We start from the raw sequence: 16158 nt of genomic DNA, 5'->3' as shown, positions 1-16158 counted from the left end.
GAGTGCTAGTGCAGCTCACACGGCGGTGGCGCTTTTGGAAGGACTCCGGGGGGAAGGCACTGTCTCGCTTGCCTCCCTACTCACCGCACGTCCCTGGCGTTGCGTGGGGAAGCAGGTGAGGCAAAGCCTCCCCACCAGTCCTTCGAAAAGCGCTGCCGCCGTGCGAGGCGTGCAGGCGCTCACAACCCATGCGTAAAAGCGCATGGCCGGTGAGGCAGAGCCTCCCCACGTGTCTGCTCCCCACCCGTGCAGTGCGGATGGCCGCAGCTCTGTGAAGGAGGAGCCCGGCCGCAGCCCGGCTGCGTGTGTTGGGGCGCAAGCGGGCGGCGGGCTCGGCGCCGAGTTTTCCCTCTCGCAGCGTTGCGCACAAGCCTCGCTTCCAAAGCAGGAGCGGGCTGCGGGGGGAGCGCGCGGAGGCAGAGCAGCTCCACTGCGGGGGGCGGGGCGCAGCCGGAGCAGGGCTTCCCTTGGAGGGGCGGCAGCAGCGCCTCTCTTGCCTGCCGCCGCGCAAGGAGAAGTTGAGCGAGCAGGAAGCGTGTTGGCCGCGCCGCTTCACTGGGCTCGGAGCTTCCCCGGAGTGGGAGGGAGGAGGCGAGGAGGTGCCGCCTCGACCCGGGGAAGCTGCCGCGCGGCGCCCCGAGTCTCCCGCTCGCCAGACGGCGCACGGCGGCCCCAGGCAGTGGCGGCTCCCGCCTCCGCCTCCTCCCCCTGCTCCTCCTCCTCCCCAGCCAGGCAGGCAGGCGACAGCACGCGCGCTCAGAGCTGCCCGTGCGCCGGAGAGAGCGCTCCTGCCCGGCTCTCCCGCGGCCGGGACTCGCTGGCGAAAGGCTGGAGGCGCCTGTCGGCTCCCTGTGGAGCCCCCCAGCCCGCCCTTCTCCCCCTTGCCCGCGCCCAACAATATGAAGGAGCAGCACTCATGTGTGGGCACTGGGCATCCCCCCATGGCCGCGTACGGCAGGATGGAGCCGCTGGAGCTGGCTGGTAGCCCCGTGAAACGCCTGCGGACTGAGTACTCCTTTCCCTATCTCTTCGCAGAGGAGGCCTACCAGAAACTGGCCAGCGAGACCCTGGAGGAGCTGGACTGGTGCCTGGACCAGCTGGAGACCCTGCAGACCAGGCACTCCGTCAGCGAGATGGCCTCTAACAAGGTAGGACCACCGGCTCTTCTCTCTCTCCGCCCCCCCCCCCCGCTGCCTTGTCCCTGTTTGGTCCCTCCAGCAAGACCTGGCCACTGGCAGCAGCCCTTGTGCTGCTGGTTAGCCCGCCTGTGCCAGGGGGCATGGCATCCTTGGCCACTGGGAGGCTGCAGCTGGTTCACAACACTGTTGGTCGCCCATTCCAGTGTGCACGCAGCTTGGACACTTTTTGTGGTTGGCCCTTGGCGGAATAGTTATTTGGTGTGCTTGCATCAGATGCAACTGAAGATCTCCAGGGTGCAACTCTGGGAGTCAAGGGGCCATGCTGTACACTCTTTCCTGGGAGTAAACCCCATTAAACACAATGGGACTCACTTCTGAGTAGACACGCACAGGATTGTGCCCTTGGTTTCCTTGGAATTGATGGGACTTAACACGCTTCCTGGTCGCTCTACTTCTCCTTGCGCCGGCGGCAGTGAAGATGCATTGGACTGCATAACTGTTTGAATCCTTGTGTTCTGACAGTGCAGTCTTAGGCATGTCTACTCAGAAGCAAATCCCAGTGGCTATAATAGGACTTACTCCATGTAAGTGTGTATAGGATTGCAGTCTACACACACTTGAAGGTCCCCTCGATCCTATCCATGTTTGCTTACAAGTTCCACTGAATTCAGGAAGACTCACTCCCACATAAGCATGCATAGGATTGCAAAATGTTACAGTGATCTAAACACTGCTGAATGTTCCTTTTTTTTATAAAAGTGCAACTGTGAGTTAATGAAGGGTGAATTTGAAAAGTAGTTCATATGATGTTTGACAAGTCAACAATTTTTTTTTCTTTTGCCCATTGCAACTGAATTATAAAAGGGGAAAAAGTACAATGGACCCTGACAGGAGATCCAAAGAGGTTGTACAGTTTGAGGTCTGTAGCTGCCTGTGTCATTTAAAGGTTGTGCGTAGTTGCCTCTTTAAAAAAAACAAAACAGAATGGGAAAATAGTGTCTGTGCAACATTATATAAGGCAACTAACCCACAGGCTTTTGCTGTAAATGTCACTACTGAAGGTAGTCACAGATGTGGTTATATGGCCTGTTGCTTTTTCTCCATTCACAGGATAGTTATAAGAAAGGTCTTGTATATGGGGGAAACAGATTAGTATACGCATTTGTGTGTATCATTCACGAGTGCTACTTATATAGAAGATGCTACATTTTGCACTTAGGAAGGCTTATAGTGATCTGGAGGCAAATCCCAGTGATTTCTTAGAAGCTTACTTCTGAGTTAAATTTGGTTAGGTTTGGGCAAAGATCCACATTGTCATCCTGTTTTTGAAATAATTTTGAAAGGTTGCAGCACACATGAATATGTAACGATAAAAATGTCATCTTGCTTCTTTGTAGATGACCAGTGAGACTCAGTTAACACTAAAATGCCAGATGCAAGGGAGGGCACTAGGATGCAGGTCTCTTGTTGTCTTGTGTGCTCCTTGGGGCATTTGGTGGGCCACTGTGAGGTACAGGAAGCTGGACTAGATGGGCCTATAGCCTGATCCAGCAGGGCTCTTCTTATGTTCTTAAAATGTAATTAAACTCGTTTACATTTCTGCAAAGGAGCAATATTTTCCTACTTCTGTGTTGTATTATTGTTGTAACTAGTCACTGTTGTTCTGTGTTTGCCTGCACTGTCCTGAACATTTCTGGTTAAAGGCATGTCCACACAATTAGCAGGGGATGGGGGAGATACTTCTGACTATCACAGTTCCATTGAGCATCCACCCAGTGATCATGGCATTGGAGTTGCTGACCTGGATAAGACAATTCAGCAAAGCATAATTTGTTGGCTTGTGAATAAGTCAGTGAACCTGCGTGCACTCTTCTCCTCCTCCTTTTTTTCCCTCCTCTTTCTGCACATAGTGCAATGCAATTCAATGTGAAGTGGCATGGTTTGTTAAACTACAGTTTTCCTTGACATCCAAATCAGGATACTATGGTTCAAGAGATTCCAATAAAACAGGTTATCAAACTATGGTATACTTTGGTGGATCTTTGCTTTGTTCGAGCATCTGAATTAGGCTATGGAGGTTATCACTGATTTCACCCTTGTACGCTTTCCAGTATTTGGAATGCTTTATTTGGGTGACAAAATGATAGCATAAAGAATGGTGTGTTTCCTTAGTTGTGTGTTTGTGTGGCATTTCTTCATGGCTCTGGATGTTTAATGGCTGTGTCTTTTCCTTTAATGACAGTGAGCCTAAAGTTATTGCAAAGCAAACTTTCATTAAGGATTTAATTCCGCAAATGCTTAGGCATATGTTTAGCACACAGAGAGTAGTTCTGCACATTATATAATTTTGAGCTCTCATTTGCCACCTTGTGGCACCTTCCACCTTGGATCAGGGAACAGATCCAATTGCAGCTTCCCACAAAGTGTACCTGTTTGACAAATGTGCTTTCAACAGATACAGCACTTACATTTTTAGGAGAATTATTTATTTATTCATACATACATACATACCCTGCCTTTCTCCCCAAAGGGACCCAAGAACACTTAAAACATCTTGGGGGTACACCTAAACAATGCAACAGGTGAAATGTTTTTGATGACAGCTATGTGGCAGTAGCTGCAAATGAGAAAGCTCTGGTTAACAATCTTTCTTGCAAGCAGTGAGCCAGTTTTTGAATATATTTCTTTATTTTATTTATTTTTTATGTCTTTGTACCACCCATTGTCCAAGGAGCTCAGGTACACAGTTCCTCCCCTCCTTTTGTCCTCACAACAACCCTGTGGGGTAGATGAGGCTGAGAAATAGTGACTGACACAAGGTCACCCAGGAAGTTCATGTCTGAGCAGTGATTTGAGCCCAGATAGCCCTGGTCCAAGTCTGATCTGACTCCCAAACCACTACACCATCCTGGTTCTCAATTTAGTGAGTAGCTGATTTATCTGTCTCCCTTATCAGCATATTCCTCTTCCCCCCCCCCCGCCCCCATATTATTAACTATCTTAGCTTGTAGGTTAATTTGGCAATAACAGTAAGACAGTGGCATTTTTATGACCTGAAGAAACAGGGTTGTGGTTTTTATTACAACATTTTTTTTCCCAAATGCAAGATATTCAGAAGTTGCTTGAAAACATTATTTAATTGAAAGGTAGGTTACATGGTTGCTAATGTGTTGTCTGGCGAGGTGTTTTATGTTCATGAAGACCCTTGCAGAGCTGTTTTGTGTATTTGATTAATTTTGTAGTTAAAGAACCTTCAGCAATATGAGAGAAAAGGAAACATTTCACAAGGGAGCTGCTCTCCCCATGATCCCAGAAATAAGATTGTATAGCCAAGGTTTCCTGTATGAGATGTACAGTGAGCTAAGTTGCCATAGCCACTCTGAAGGTCATTCTGAATGATGCCATTCCTTACATCAGCACTGAAAATTTATATAGCAGGCGCAAAATGATTGGGACTTTTTTAGTCTGTAAAATAGAAATGAAGGAGTTTAATTTATTTGCTGCCTGCAGTTTACTGCAGGCTGTAATCCTGTATACACTTGCCTGGGAGTAAGCCCCACTGAACACAAATGGGACTTACTTCTCTGTAGACATGGAAAGGGTTGTTCAGGCAATTTGCCCGTAGCCTGATCCACACTTGAGTGAAAGTGGCAGCTCAAGAAACGCCTGATACTGGAGTCTGCTGCTGCCAGGCCCCTTTGTATTGGCATTCCACAGACTCACATTTTTGGGCACCAGCACCAAATTTTTAGGATGTTAGACCTGCACCAGTCTGGTTTTAGAAACCCAGGCAACCAGACTGCCTGGGATTTTCCAGCCCTACATAGAAGAAACTGGAATTTTTTAAAAGGAATTTCCCTCCGTAGTTTTTTTTCCCCCTGTTGAGAAAGCAATGTCAGCACAAAATCTCTGTGATACCCTTGCATGATATCCTTGGTGGGTGAAAGTACCTGTTCTGAATAATTCTAAGTAGGTTTTTTTGTATGTTTAGGAGATAATTCTGTTCAGAACTGTTTCATACAGTGTATCTTGTAAATCAGCTCTCCTCACTCTTTTTCAAGTTTCTAAACTCCGTGAGTGCCTTTGACTTGTAAAACTAAAATTGCACAAATAAATACAATTTGGATTTGGGTATCAAGGACAATTTTGAGGAGAAATACTGTACTTCTAGAGAACCTGTCCTTCGGCTGTATGTATACTTCAACCTGGTTCTCCGTGCTGGCTTCTGGGGCTTCCTTATCCCCAAGATCAGCAAGTGGAACTTGCACAAGGCTGGGCACAGTAATCTGGCCACTGAGCAGCAGCAAGCTCTTCTTTTTAGCTTTTCCATGGCTGAGAATGGCCAGTGAGCATACAGTGTGAGCATAATTTTTATTCATTTAAAACAGTGGTTTTAACATTTTTTCACTCGTGTATCCCTTGGCGGCCCATTTCCATAAATATGTACCCCTCATATTAGCAAAATATTTGCAATTAATATAGCTTCTGTTATTTCAGATTTATATGTTTTCAGCTACTGATCCATATCTGATAATACTGTACATGAATTGATGACCAGAAACTAGCAGCTGGTGGTGCTTTTGCAGCCAGCTCTCTACCTTCCTTCCTGCCTTGCCGGCCCTTTAAGGCATTGTAGTACAGACCTGCCTTTTCCCACCATTATTCAATTCTTATTAAATTACCCCTAAAGATCCTTGCAAGTACCCCTGGGGGTACATGTACCCCAGCTTGGGAACCATTGATTTAAAAGATTTGTATCCTGCCTTTCTCCCTGAAATATAGGGCTCTCAAGGCAGCTTGCTATTTAAACAGCTGTTAAAACATTAGAACATAAGAACAGCCCCACTGGATCAGGCCATAGGCCCATCTAGTCCAGCTTCCTGTATCTCACAGCGGCCCACCTAATGCCCCAGGGAGCACACCAGATAACAAGAGACCTCATCCTGGTGCCCTCCCTTGCATCTGGCATTCTGACATAACCCATTTCTAAAATCAGGAGGTTGCGCATACACATCATGGCTTGTACCCCATAATGGATTTTTCCTCCAGAAACAGTAAAACATCAGTACAAAATAAAATAAAGACAGTGCGAAATAAAATACAAAAGCATATGTAAATTAGGCACAAAACAAGTATAAAAAATGCAAAATACGACAGTGGAGATAAAATCCAACATATTAAAGATAATAGAATTAAACATTTTCAGGCCTTGCTGGTAGTAGGGAGGGCATAGTTTTTGATTCTTTTGGAAGAGAGTTCCGTAATGGTGGGTCTGCCATGGAGAAGGTCTTGCACCTTGTCACCACCAGCCTGTGTGGCCAACACACACAACAGGGCCCCCTCAGCTGATCTTAGAGAATGGATTGGTTCATATGGAAGGAGATGGTTCCTCAAATACTGTGGTTCCAAGCCATATAAAACTTTTAATGTCAAACCCAGCACCTTGCTGGAAATGAACCAGCTGCCAGGCTAGGTGAAGGAGCAGCAGCTGGACTAAGTCAAACCACCAAGCTCATAACATCTTGTGTGCTGCTACATTCTGCGCTATTTGCAGTTTCTGAACAGTCTTCATGGGAAGCCCCACATAGAGATTGCATCACAGTAGTCAAATATTGATGTTACCAAGGCATGGTCCACTGTGGTTAGGTCCAACCTGCTTGTGTACAGCTGCATCTGGTGCACAAGCAGATGTTCGGCAAAGTCCCTCATGGCAATCAACACCACGTGATGATCCAGGAGTAGATATGAATCCAGGAGGACTCCCAAGCTGCGAACCTACTCTAGCACAGGGAATGCAACCCCATTAAGAACAGGTTGATGATCCAGCATTTGAGCTGTGGATTTCTGAAACTAGAAGACCCCTGTTTTGTGAGGATTTAATTCTCCCCCCAGCCCGTGTATCCCTTTCCTGGCTCCCTCCTCTACACAGGATCTTGAATGAAAGCAGGAAATGCAGAGCATTGGATTGCTTCCAGTACACTTCATATTTCTTGCATTGCATAAAGAACCCATGTGCAGGAAAAAGCAATCTTGCTCCTTTCTTTGCAGGGGCTCTTAAAACAGTAGGAAATGTGGCGTATGCTGGGAGTGATCCCAGCATGGTCTTCACTTCCTGCATTGTTTAAAGTGTGGCAGAGGAAGGAGCTGAGTAAGTGGGCAGGATTGGTGTGTCCCTGCCCACTTCTCACATTGCTCCATTCTCCCATGAGCTCTTTTAAAGGATTGGAATGCAACGATCTTGCTTTTAACTCCCTGTGGGTTCCTTATATCAAGCAGGAAAAATGGAGCGTGCTGGGAGCAATCCCAGCAATCCCTCCATTTCCTAATTTATTAAAGAGCCTGCTCAAAGAGAGGGGCAAGTGAGGAGGCTGGCTGTGTCCATGGTGGTGGAATTGGGGGAAAAGGCAGTGTCCATCTGATCACCACCCACTCTGCCCTCCCTCCCAATCCATCACTCAGTGCAAATGGCATCATTTGTTTCATGGCTTGCAGAACCTTCCCACTCCTTGCACACATGTATGCATGTTCGGAGAATTGTGCTGTGGTTTGGAAGGAAGGCACTGCATTTATTGCTGGGAACAGAAAGCAGCAATAAGTTTCTGGTTCCTCAACACAGCATTCTTTTAGCTTTTTTGATTTTATGTATTATTGTCTTGCATATGCTTGACTTACTTGAACAATAGCAAGACTGAACAAGTGCATATTTTTTTGATTGCATATAGAACAAAAGACACAGATAAGCAATAATTTAGCAGTCTAAGTAAATAATTAAAGCAGAAGCATCTCTTGCAAATTAGTCTTTTTATAGGCATGCTTCCAAATTTGTCTTTTTTCACAAAAAGGTGCATTCCAATGAAATTCTTTCCTTTTGCTATTTTCGTGAAGTCTGCCTTTGAAATACTACTGTCTGTGGTAGTATCTATAGTAATACAAACTAATATTTGGCATTTTGTTCCCAAAACTGAAGTTGCATCACTAGACCCAGATATCAGAGCTGTACACGTGCACATAACATAAGTACAGCCCCACTGGATCAGGCCATAGGCCCATCTAGTCCAGCTTCCTGTATCTCACAGCGGCCCACCAAATGCCCCAGGGAGCACACCAGATAACAAGAGACCTCATCCTGGTGCCCTCCCTTGCATCTGGCATTCTGACATAGCCCATTTCTAAAATCAGGAGGTTGCACATACACATCATGGCTTGTAACCCATAATGGATTTTTCCTCCAGAAACTTGTCCAATCCCCTTTTAAAGGCATCCAGGCCAGATGCCGTCACCACATCCTGCGGCAAGGAGTTCCACAGACTGACCACACGCTGAATAAAGAAATATTTTCTTTTGTCTGTCCTAACCCTCCCAACACTCAATTTTAGTGGATGTCCCCTGGTTCTGGTGTTATGTGAGAGTATAAAGAGTATCTCCCTATCCACTTTATCCTTCCCATGCATAATTTTGTATGTCTCAATCATGTCCCCCCTCAGGCATCTCTCTTCTAGGCTGAAGAGGCCCAAACGCCGTAGCCTTTCCTCATAAGGAAGGTGCCCCAGCCCCGTAAACATCTTAGTCGCTCTCTTTTGCACCTTTTCCATTTCCACTATGTCCTTTTTGAGATGTGGCGACCAAAACTGGACATGCTATGCTATGAGAGATGAGAATTCAGGTGATGATGACAGGCAAAGAAGAGAAAAGGGAAACCCACCTCTTCACTGTCAGCTGTAGGAAGAGGAGTCAATTTGTGAATGAGTGTTCCCTGGGATTCCATCCTGGATTTTACCTTTGAGGTATTACCTGCTGCTGTCGTCTGCACTTTGTTGCCTCTACTGTGGGAAAACGAAATTATGGGACCAGAGAACAGACATACCTTATAGCTAAAAAAGGGAGGTACAAAATACTGAGCAAGGCAAGTAAAGGGTGTTCAGACTGTGAGAATTATTATTGAACCACAGCCTATTAGTTCAGTTTTAATGAAGGTATCTAAATTCACTTTCTGGAAGACCTCAAAAAGGTCCAGAAGATTTCTCTCCCTCCGCCCTGCCATCTGAAATGCCCAGGTTGCTAGGTTGCTAAACTGTAATGTGAATTGGGAATGCTAGTCTCAAATTGGAACTGTGTATGGCAGTGGTTCTCACACATTTAGCACCGGGACCCACTTTTTAGAATGAGAATCTGTCAGGACCCACAGGAAGTAATGTCATGACCAGAAGTGACATCATCAAGCAGGAAAATTTTTAACCATTCTAGGCTGCAATCCTGCCCACACTTACCCAGAAGTAAGTCCCATTGACTATCATTGTTAAAAGCATATATACAAGTAGCTTGTTAAAAGTAAAGATCTGTGACATTTCCCCAAATGCAGTCACATACCTTGGTAGCATCAAGTCTAATATATTAAAAATAAAATATTGAAATGTTTGGGGACCCATCTGAAATTGGGTCGGGACCCACTAGATAAGAAACACTGTTTGAAAAACAGTTTGAGCGATACTGGTGTACGGAAGACATAGTAAACCACCCCCCACCCCCTACCAGGTGGTGTTTACAGTTTTGAGACAAAGGGTCTGGAGTTAATGATGTTGGGTGGAGCCCGGGGATTCCCTCTCCCCAGTGCTGTAAGATTTGCTTGTTCGCAACTTTAAAAAAGATTAAAGTCTGTGCATGTATAAAAGGAGAGTGTTCTCTCTCTCTCTCTCTCTCTCTCTCTCTCACGCACACACGTGCGCGCGCGCGCGCGCACACGCAATGCTCACCAACTTCTGCTAGGAATATCTGCTGGAGAGATGAAAGCTCCATGCAATGGATACTATGCATGAGGCAAGCCACTCTACACATTGTGGTTGCTGCTTGTGGTAACTGCTACACATAGCTTATTTCAAAGCAGCCTCCTTGTAGCAATAGTAAAGTGCATACCAGGCCTCTCCATAAGCTTCAGCATTGTGATGCATTTGTACCACTGATGTAAGCTTCTCCCACCATAGACAACCTGTTTTCAATTAGAAAGGATCATGTTGTCACATTCCATTTAAAAGGATTTACTTATCAGCTAATCTCTTGCATTTCAACCACTGCATATATCAAAATAGTGAAAATGAGAATTTATTGTTATAAATGTAAATACTGCTTCTTGCAAAGCAGGCAGATGCCCCAGTGATCATAGTAAGATCATGAAAGCTGATAATAGGATTCCCTAACATCTGCAACTCATTAAGTGTCATTACTCTTATATAATGTCTGGCCATGCCTTCACTCTTGGCTAACTGAATTCATGGTTACTTGGAGCTTGGTGTATATTTATTTTATTTATTTTTCACATTTTTATTCCGCCCTTCCTCCAAGGAGCTCAGGGTGGTTTAATACTTCCTTCCCTTCTTTTGTCCTCACAACAACCCTGTGAGGTAGGTGAAGCTGAGATGACTGACCCCATGTCACCCAGAAAGCTTCATGTCTGTTTGGGGATTTGAACCTGGATCTTCAAGGTTTAAGTCCAGCTCCCAAACCACTTATCTAGTAGTTCTCAAACCCCTTTACACCAGAACCCACTTTTTAAAATGCCATTCTGTCAGGACCCACCTAACTTTATGAGACTTAAAAAAGATGATTGAGAAGGGAACAATATTTTTATTTAAAAGTAATATTTTATTTATTTATTAGCAAAAAAAAACCCATTTATCATAATGAGCCAGCGCTGTTGAATTGCCTTAAGCGACTTAGAGCCCAATCCTGAGTTCTGCATGCTGGCTTACCGCCGGCTCACACACTGTTGCAAACATGCTGTAAGAGCCAGTGCCGGTGGGAGGCCAGCATCCGTTGCTCGGTGGTCGCCCAGACCTCCTGGCGGCGAAGAGTTCAGTGGGGGTGTGAGGGGAGGGGGGGAGGCTGGTGGAGGGTAAGAAGGAGATGTGGCGGAGGGGGCGGGAACTGGTGGAGTCAGCTCCACCAGATCCAGAGCCCCGCATCAATCCTGTCGGCCTGACATGGAACCATTACTCTGCACCTGCTCGATAGCAGGTGCAGAATTGAATCGCCCCATTGAGGGGTTACTTTGCTCATGCAGGGGAAGGGGACAAGCATCCATTTTTCCCAAGGAGATGGCACTGGATGTCACAGATGTCATTTTGTGCCGCTGCAGCTCCATGCTCCATGCTCCAAGCAGCTCAGGATTGGGCTGCCTGTTATGTGCTCCAGCCTTCATTTGCCCCCACTATCTGTCGTGAATGCGCTGGGGAGGGGGGGAAACACAGCAGAAAAAAAGACGCTTGGTGCACGATCCTGGGTCATCCTTAGGCCAGCGCAAGTCCCTTGCACTGACCTGGAAGCTTCCTTTAGAGTTTGGGAGGCTGGTGTAGGACACATGTCAGTCTCCTGATGCCGCTTCCTGGATTTTGGCCACTTAGTTGTGCTGTCCAAGGGCAGCCAGCGTGGGAGGGTGGGGGATGGGCAGAACAAAGGCATTCTGGGGCGGGCATGGTGAAGGGGGGCCAGTGGGAGGACCAGACCCAGAACAGGACCAGAATCTGGCACGTAGGCTGGAACCTAACCCCCCCTTCCAGGTGGCCCGGCCTTACACCAGACCACTTGAATCTGTGCCACCTCTTTAGGTGGTGCGGATCTGAGTAGCCCCATATGGGCAGCTCCCATGTTACATGGGGTAAGGGAAATTTATTCCCCTTACTCTGAGTTGCGCTGCAACCCAGCCCAGCCCTGCTCTGGATGCAATGCAGGCCGGCTGGCCTGCCTGCTCTAGGGCACATTAGGTTTGGACTGCCCAGCATTTATGTCCCTTGCAAAGCTTGCACAAGCTTTGCACAAGCTTACACAAGCTTGCAAAGTGCAGCAGTTCAGCTCCTTGCAAACTTGTTGTTATCTGATTCTGTGTTGTAGATTACGTTTTTGCAAGTTTCTAAGTAACTTTAAAGCCAAGGTGTGCATTTTGATACTTGTTTCCTTTCAAAATTTGTGACCCTGTTGAATAGTTCCTGTATTCCAACTATAAGCAGTAGACTTCAAAACAGGGTATGAAATTATGGAAGATATATTTATTCCTTATCTGTTGCCTGTTACAATTTGGAAAGCTCTTTTTCCCACCAAATCATCCAGGAATTTTCTTCTGTTTCTCCCCTCCCCCCCGGCATTAAATTAATTGCCACTGATAATAATTGGGTTGGGCAGAACATTGGAGACCTGGGTTTATGGGTCAATAAAACACTCAGGTAGCCAATTTCAGAGTAAGTGCCATTTTCTTTCCTCCAGTGCTCTCTTCCTTCTTAAAAACCAAGTTAAGATGTGTGAGATGGGGGGATCATTTTTACTTTTTCTGCCAGGTATGCAAATGTTTAAGGTCTGAATGGCTTTTGGAGAGTCTTGGTGGCTGGTTTTTGCTTAATCATCTGGCTCTAAGATGGTTGCAAGAATTGGCACAGGAAAGTAATTTTCCAGGTCAGATGGGAATGTGACCCTGGAGCTGCTCTGCCTGGTTCTGTGGTGTGTGACATAGGGCACCATCCTAACCAACTTTCCAGCACCGGGGTAAGGACAATGCAACTCTGAGGTAAGGGAACAAACATTGCCTTACTTTGAGGAGGCCTTCGTGACTGCCCCACAACTGCAGGATGCAGCATTTGCCCCACTGGCACAACTATCCCAGCACTGGAAAGTTGGTTAGGATTATGCCCTTAATTTATTCACTTGAATCAGCATAATCTTATCTGTGTTTACCCAGAAGTCCCACTGTATTCAGTGACTCTTATTCCCAGGAAAGTATGCACAGGGTTGTGGCCTTAGATAGGTTAAGTATGCTGATTTCTTGAATTTTCCAGACTGCTCTGATACAAACAGCATCTTTCTTGCGTTCTCTCTCTCTCTCTCTCTGTATAGTGTGTAGACTGGATATGGGCTAATTTGATGTGGATGTGATACGTGGATTAGTAGTTCTCACACATTTAGCACCAGGACCCATGTTTTAGAATGAGAATCTGTCAGGACCCACGGGTAGTGATGTCATGACCAGAAGTGACATCATCAAGCAGGAAAGTTTTTAACAATTCTAGGCTGCAATCCTACCCACACTTACCCAGGAGTAAGTCCCATTAACTATCATTGTTAAAAGAATATACATAGTAGCTTGTTAAAAGTATAGGTCTGTGACATTTCCCCAAATGTTGTCACATACCATAGAAGCATCAAGTCTAATATATTAAAAATAAAATATTGAAATGAATGGGGACCTACGTGAAATTGGCTTGTGAACCACCTAGTGGGTCGCGACCCACAGTTTGAGAAACACTGCCTTCGATGATTGGAACAAAGCATGATCAGATTTCAACTAGCTCAGGAACTGCATGAGAATGACTCTACATGGGGATTGCCTTAAGTGCAGTGGTTCCCAAAGTGTACAGATTCCCACTGAATCTTTGCGAAAAACCTGCCATCCTATCAATGTATAGGACTGTAGCCCTAATGGGAAGCCGTGGGTTTGGGAACCACTTTGTTTAGAGCAATAAACTAACCATAGCTTGCAGGAAGGAATAAAGCAAAAAAGTTTAGCTAAATATTTCTTCATGCGTGCACAAAGGATTATATTTAATGTATTAATTAAATAATGCCTCTCCACCTACTCAGCAGCTTCTTTTTATGCTGCTGGCATGAGATACAAGAGTATTGAGTCTTTGTTCTACATTGTGTCGAAGAAGGAGTGCCTCGTGTCTCAGCCGTACTTGCTCTAGGTAGTGCTGGAGCAAACAGACTTCCACTCAGGTAACCATGGAGATGAGTGTGGGTGGGATGCGTAGACATCATTCTCCCCTGTAGAAAGGGCTTGCAGACACAAGGGCATGGTGCAGAAGGCAAGGCTACAAAGCAAATATGCAAAAACCCTGTTCACTTTCCACACAGCTACAGCAGAGGTGTGCAGAGTGGGGTTTTACACTTTCTTGAGAAAGGCTTGTCCCTGAGCCTGACAAATGCTGAACTGCTACTTCTTAGGGAGAGAGGATGAGTTGCCAAGGATAGCAGGTCACAGAGCTAATCTGAGAGAAGCAAATCAAGTGGTGATAATGACTGGAGGAGGGACCCTGTATTTGTGAACCAGGACAGGCCCAGCTGCCTGTAGGAGTGGGACTCCACAAAGAAGTGGAAGTCTTTTTCTCACTAGAAGAAAAACAAGAGGTCTTTCACTCACAGAAATCCTCCAGAAAGTGACTCTTGTAAGTACAGTTGTAGTGAAGGAGAGAAACTTGCATTTATCTGTAGAACAGTGACATTTGTGCTACACTTTTTAAATAGTTATTTTTAATAGCTATTGCAAGCTGCTTTGGGTGTCTTTTTTTGGGAGAAAAGCAGAATACAAATTGATAAACCAGGGATTCAGGGATTTCTGGCATACCTCTTGTTCACCGGCAGAAAGTCATGTGTATAAATCCTTTCATTTTGGGGAGCCATTCACAAGAGTCAGTGCCATGAGTGAAAATCATAATTTAGAAAGCAACTTAGAGTGACTAAGAACACTCAACCATTCTCCAGTTGTGATCTTACTTCCCAAGGAAGATGTTCCAACCCTCTGAGCATTTTGGTTGCCTTCTTTTGCACCTTTTCTAGCTCTTTAATATCCTTTGAAATGTGATGACCAGAACTGTACAAGGTATTCCAAATGTGCTTGCACCATAAATATATCCAGAGGCAATATAATAGTAGTTGTCTTATTCTCAATCCCTTTCCTAATGAGCCCTATCTTGGAATTTGCTGTCTTCACCGCTGCCGCACATTGTCAGTGTTTTCACTGAGCTATCCACCAAGACCCCCAAGTCACTTTCCTCATTTGTCACCAACAGCTCATATATCAATATACATCTGAAGTTCGTTTTTTGGCCTCCATGTACATCACTTTACAGATAAATATGCATGCAGATGTATATACTTATGAAAAAAGGTAGTTTCATACCTGAGAGTTTGTCTGAGTTAATTCCTTATTCCAAATTTTTCTTTTCTCTTTCTAGTTGGTATTTCCTTTTAATCTCTCAAATACCCCAGAACTGTGGCTCTTGTTAATTGTCTGAAATCAGTTTCTTAAAGTCCTTTGTCTTCCCACTTGTATGGTCATAGCAGCCAAAAACACTGTCCCTACCTGCCTTTCAGCCATACAGTTGCTATAATGTTGTTTTTAATGTCCTTAATCCGATCATTGTCTGCACTCAGAGCACTTCTTTTTAACCAGTAATACAACTACTGCTGGTGGTATTGCATGATATGTTAGAGTTAGATGGTACTTGGCCTCATTATAAATATGTGTGAAGCACTGCCACTTCTGTAGCAGAGGTCTCTGTGACTGCCTCTCCTCTAAAGGATGCAGCACACGCCCCATCGACATGGCTGCACCGTCCCTGGAAAATTAATTAGGATTGGGCCCTGAGTCTTTCAAATTCCTTGTAGTTTCTGTTGCAACATACTAATGTTGGTTCCACTCTGGAATGAACAGTACTGACATTTTGATGGTCGTAACAAAATCTCAAAGTGGATATTATCCTATTCTGCTGAGTGGAGCAGTTGGAACATAGAACTTTCTTGAATGTGGACAATCTGGCTGCTTCAAAAGAGTTTTAATAAAGAGGAGTTACATGAATATATAACTCTCTTACTGTGAAGCAGAAATTCAGAGCCCCAACCCATGACTTATTTCAGTTTGTTACTTACAGTAAAAATCATTTAGGTTTGGTTTCATTACTTGTGATAAATAACATTAAGCTGAAATATTCCAGTATTCAAAAATGAGAAAGAATGAACAAACTCATGGAGTGAATGCTCCACCATTATATTGCACATCCCTATTTCCTGTCATTATGTTGATTCAAGAAGACCACACAGTGTTTCTAAATGGGGAAGCTATTTGGTCCATAAAGGTTAAATCAAAGTCAGAGGAACTAATTCACTGGGAAGTTGTTTGTTGCGTGCCCCTTAAAAATGAATTGGGGTAGAGCAAGAACAAAAGTACCAGGCTCTTGAACAGCTTCCTTCATTTCCTTGAGGC

The 16158-nt window shown here is 45.2% G+C and overlaps 1 protein-coding gene across 6 annotated transcripts in view; it reads left to right on the top strand.

Annotated features, from left to right (window-relative positions):
- Positions 1 to 16158, top strand: part of PDE4D (phosphodiesterase 4D) — a 624208-nt gene that overhangs the window by 546748 nt on the left and 61302 nt on the right. For all 6 annotated transcript variants that reach the window (XM_066614472.1, XM_066614473.1, XM_066614476.1 and 3 more), the window contains one exon: positions 1036 to 1148. In XM_066614472.1, the coding sequence (XP_066470569.1) occupies positions 1036 to 1148 (113 nt within the window). The remainder of the gene's footprint in view (positions 1 to 1035; positions 1149 to 16158) is intronic.

This window comes from Tiliqua scincoides, chromosome 2 (assembly GCF_035046505.1).
Source record: "Tiliqua scincoides isolate rTilSci1 chromosome 2, rTilSci1.hap2, whole genome shotgun sequence".
In the NCBI taxonomy this organism is placed as follows: domain Eukaryota; kingdom Metazoa; phylum Chordata; class Lepidosauria; order Squamata; family Scincidae; genus Tiliqua; species Tiliqua scincoides.
This window is presented reverse-complemented; position numbering and strand designations above follow the sequence as displayed.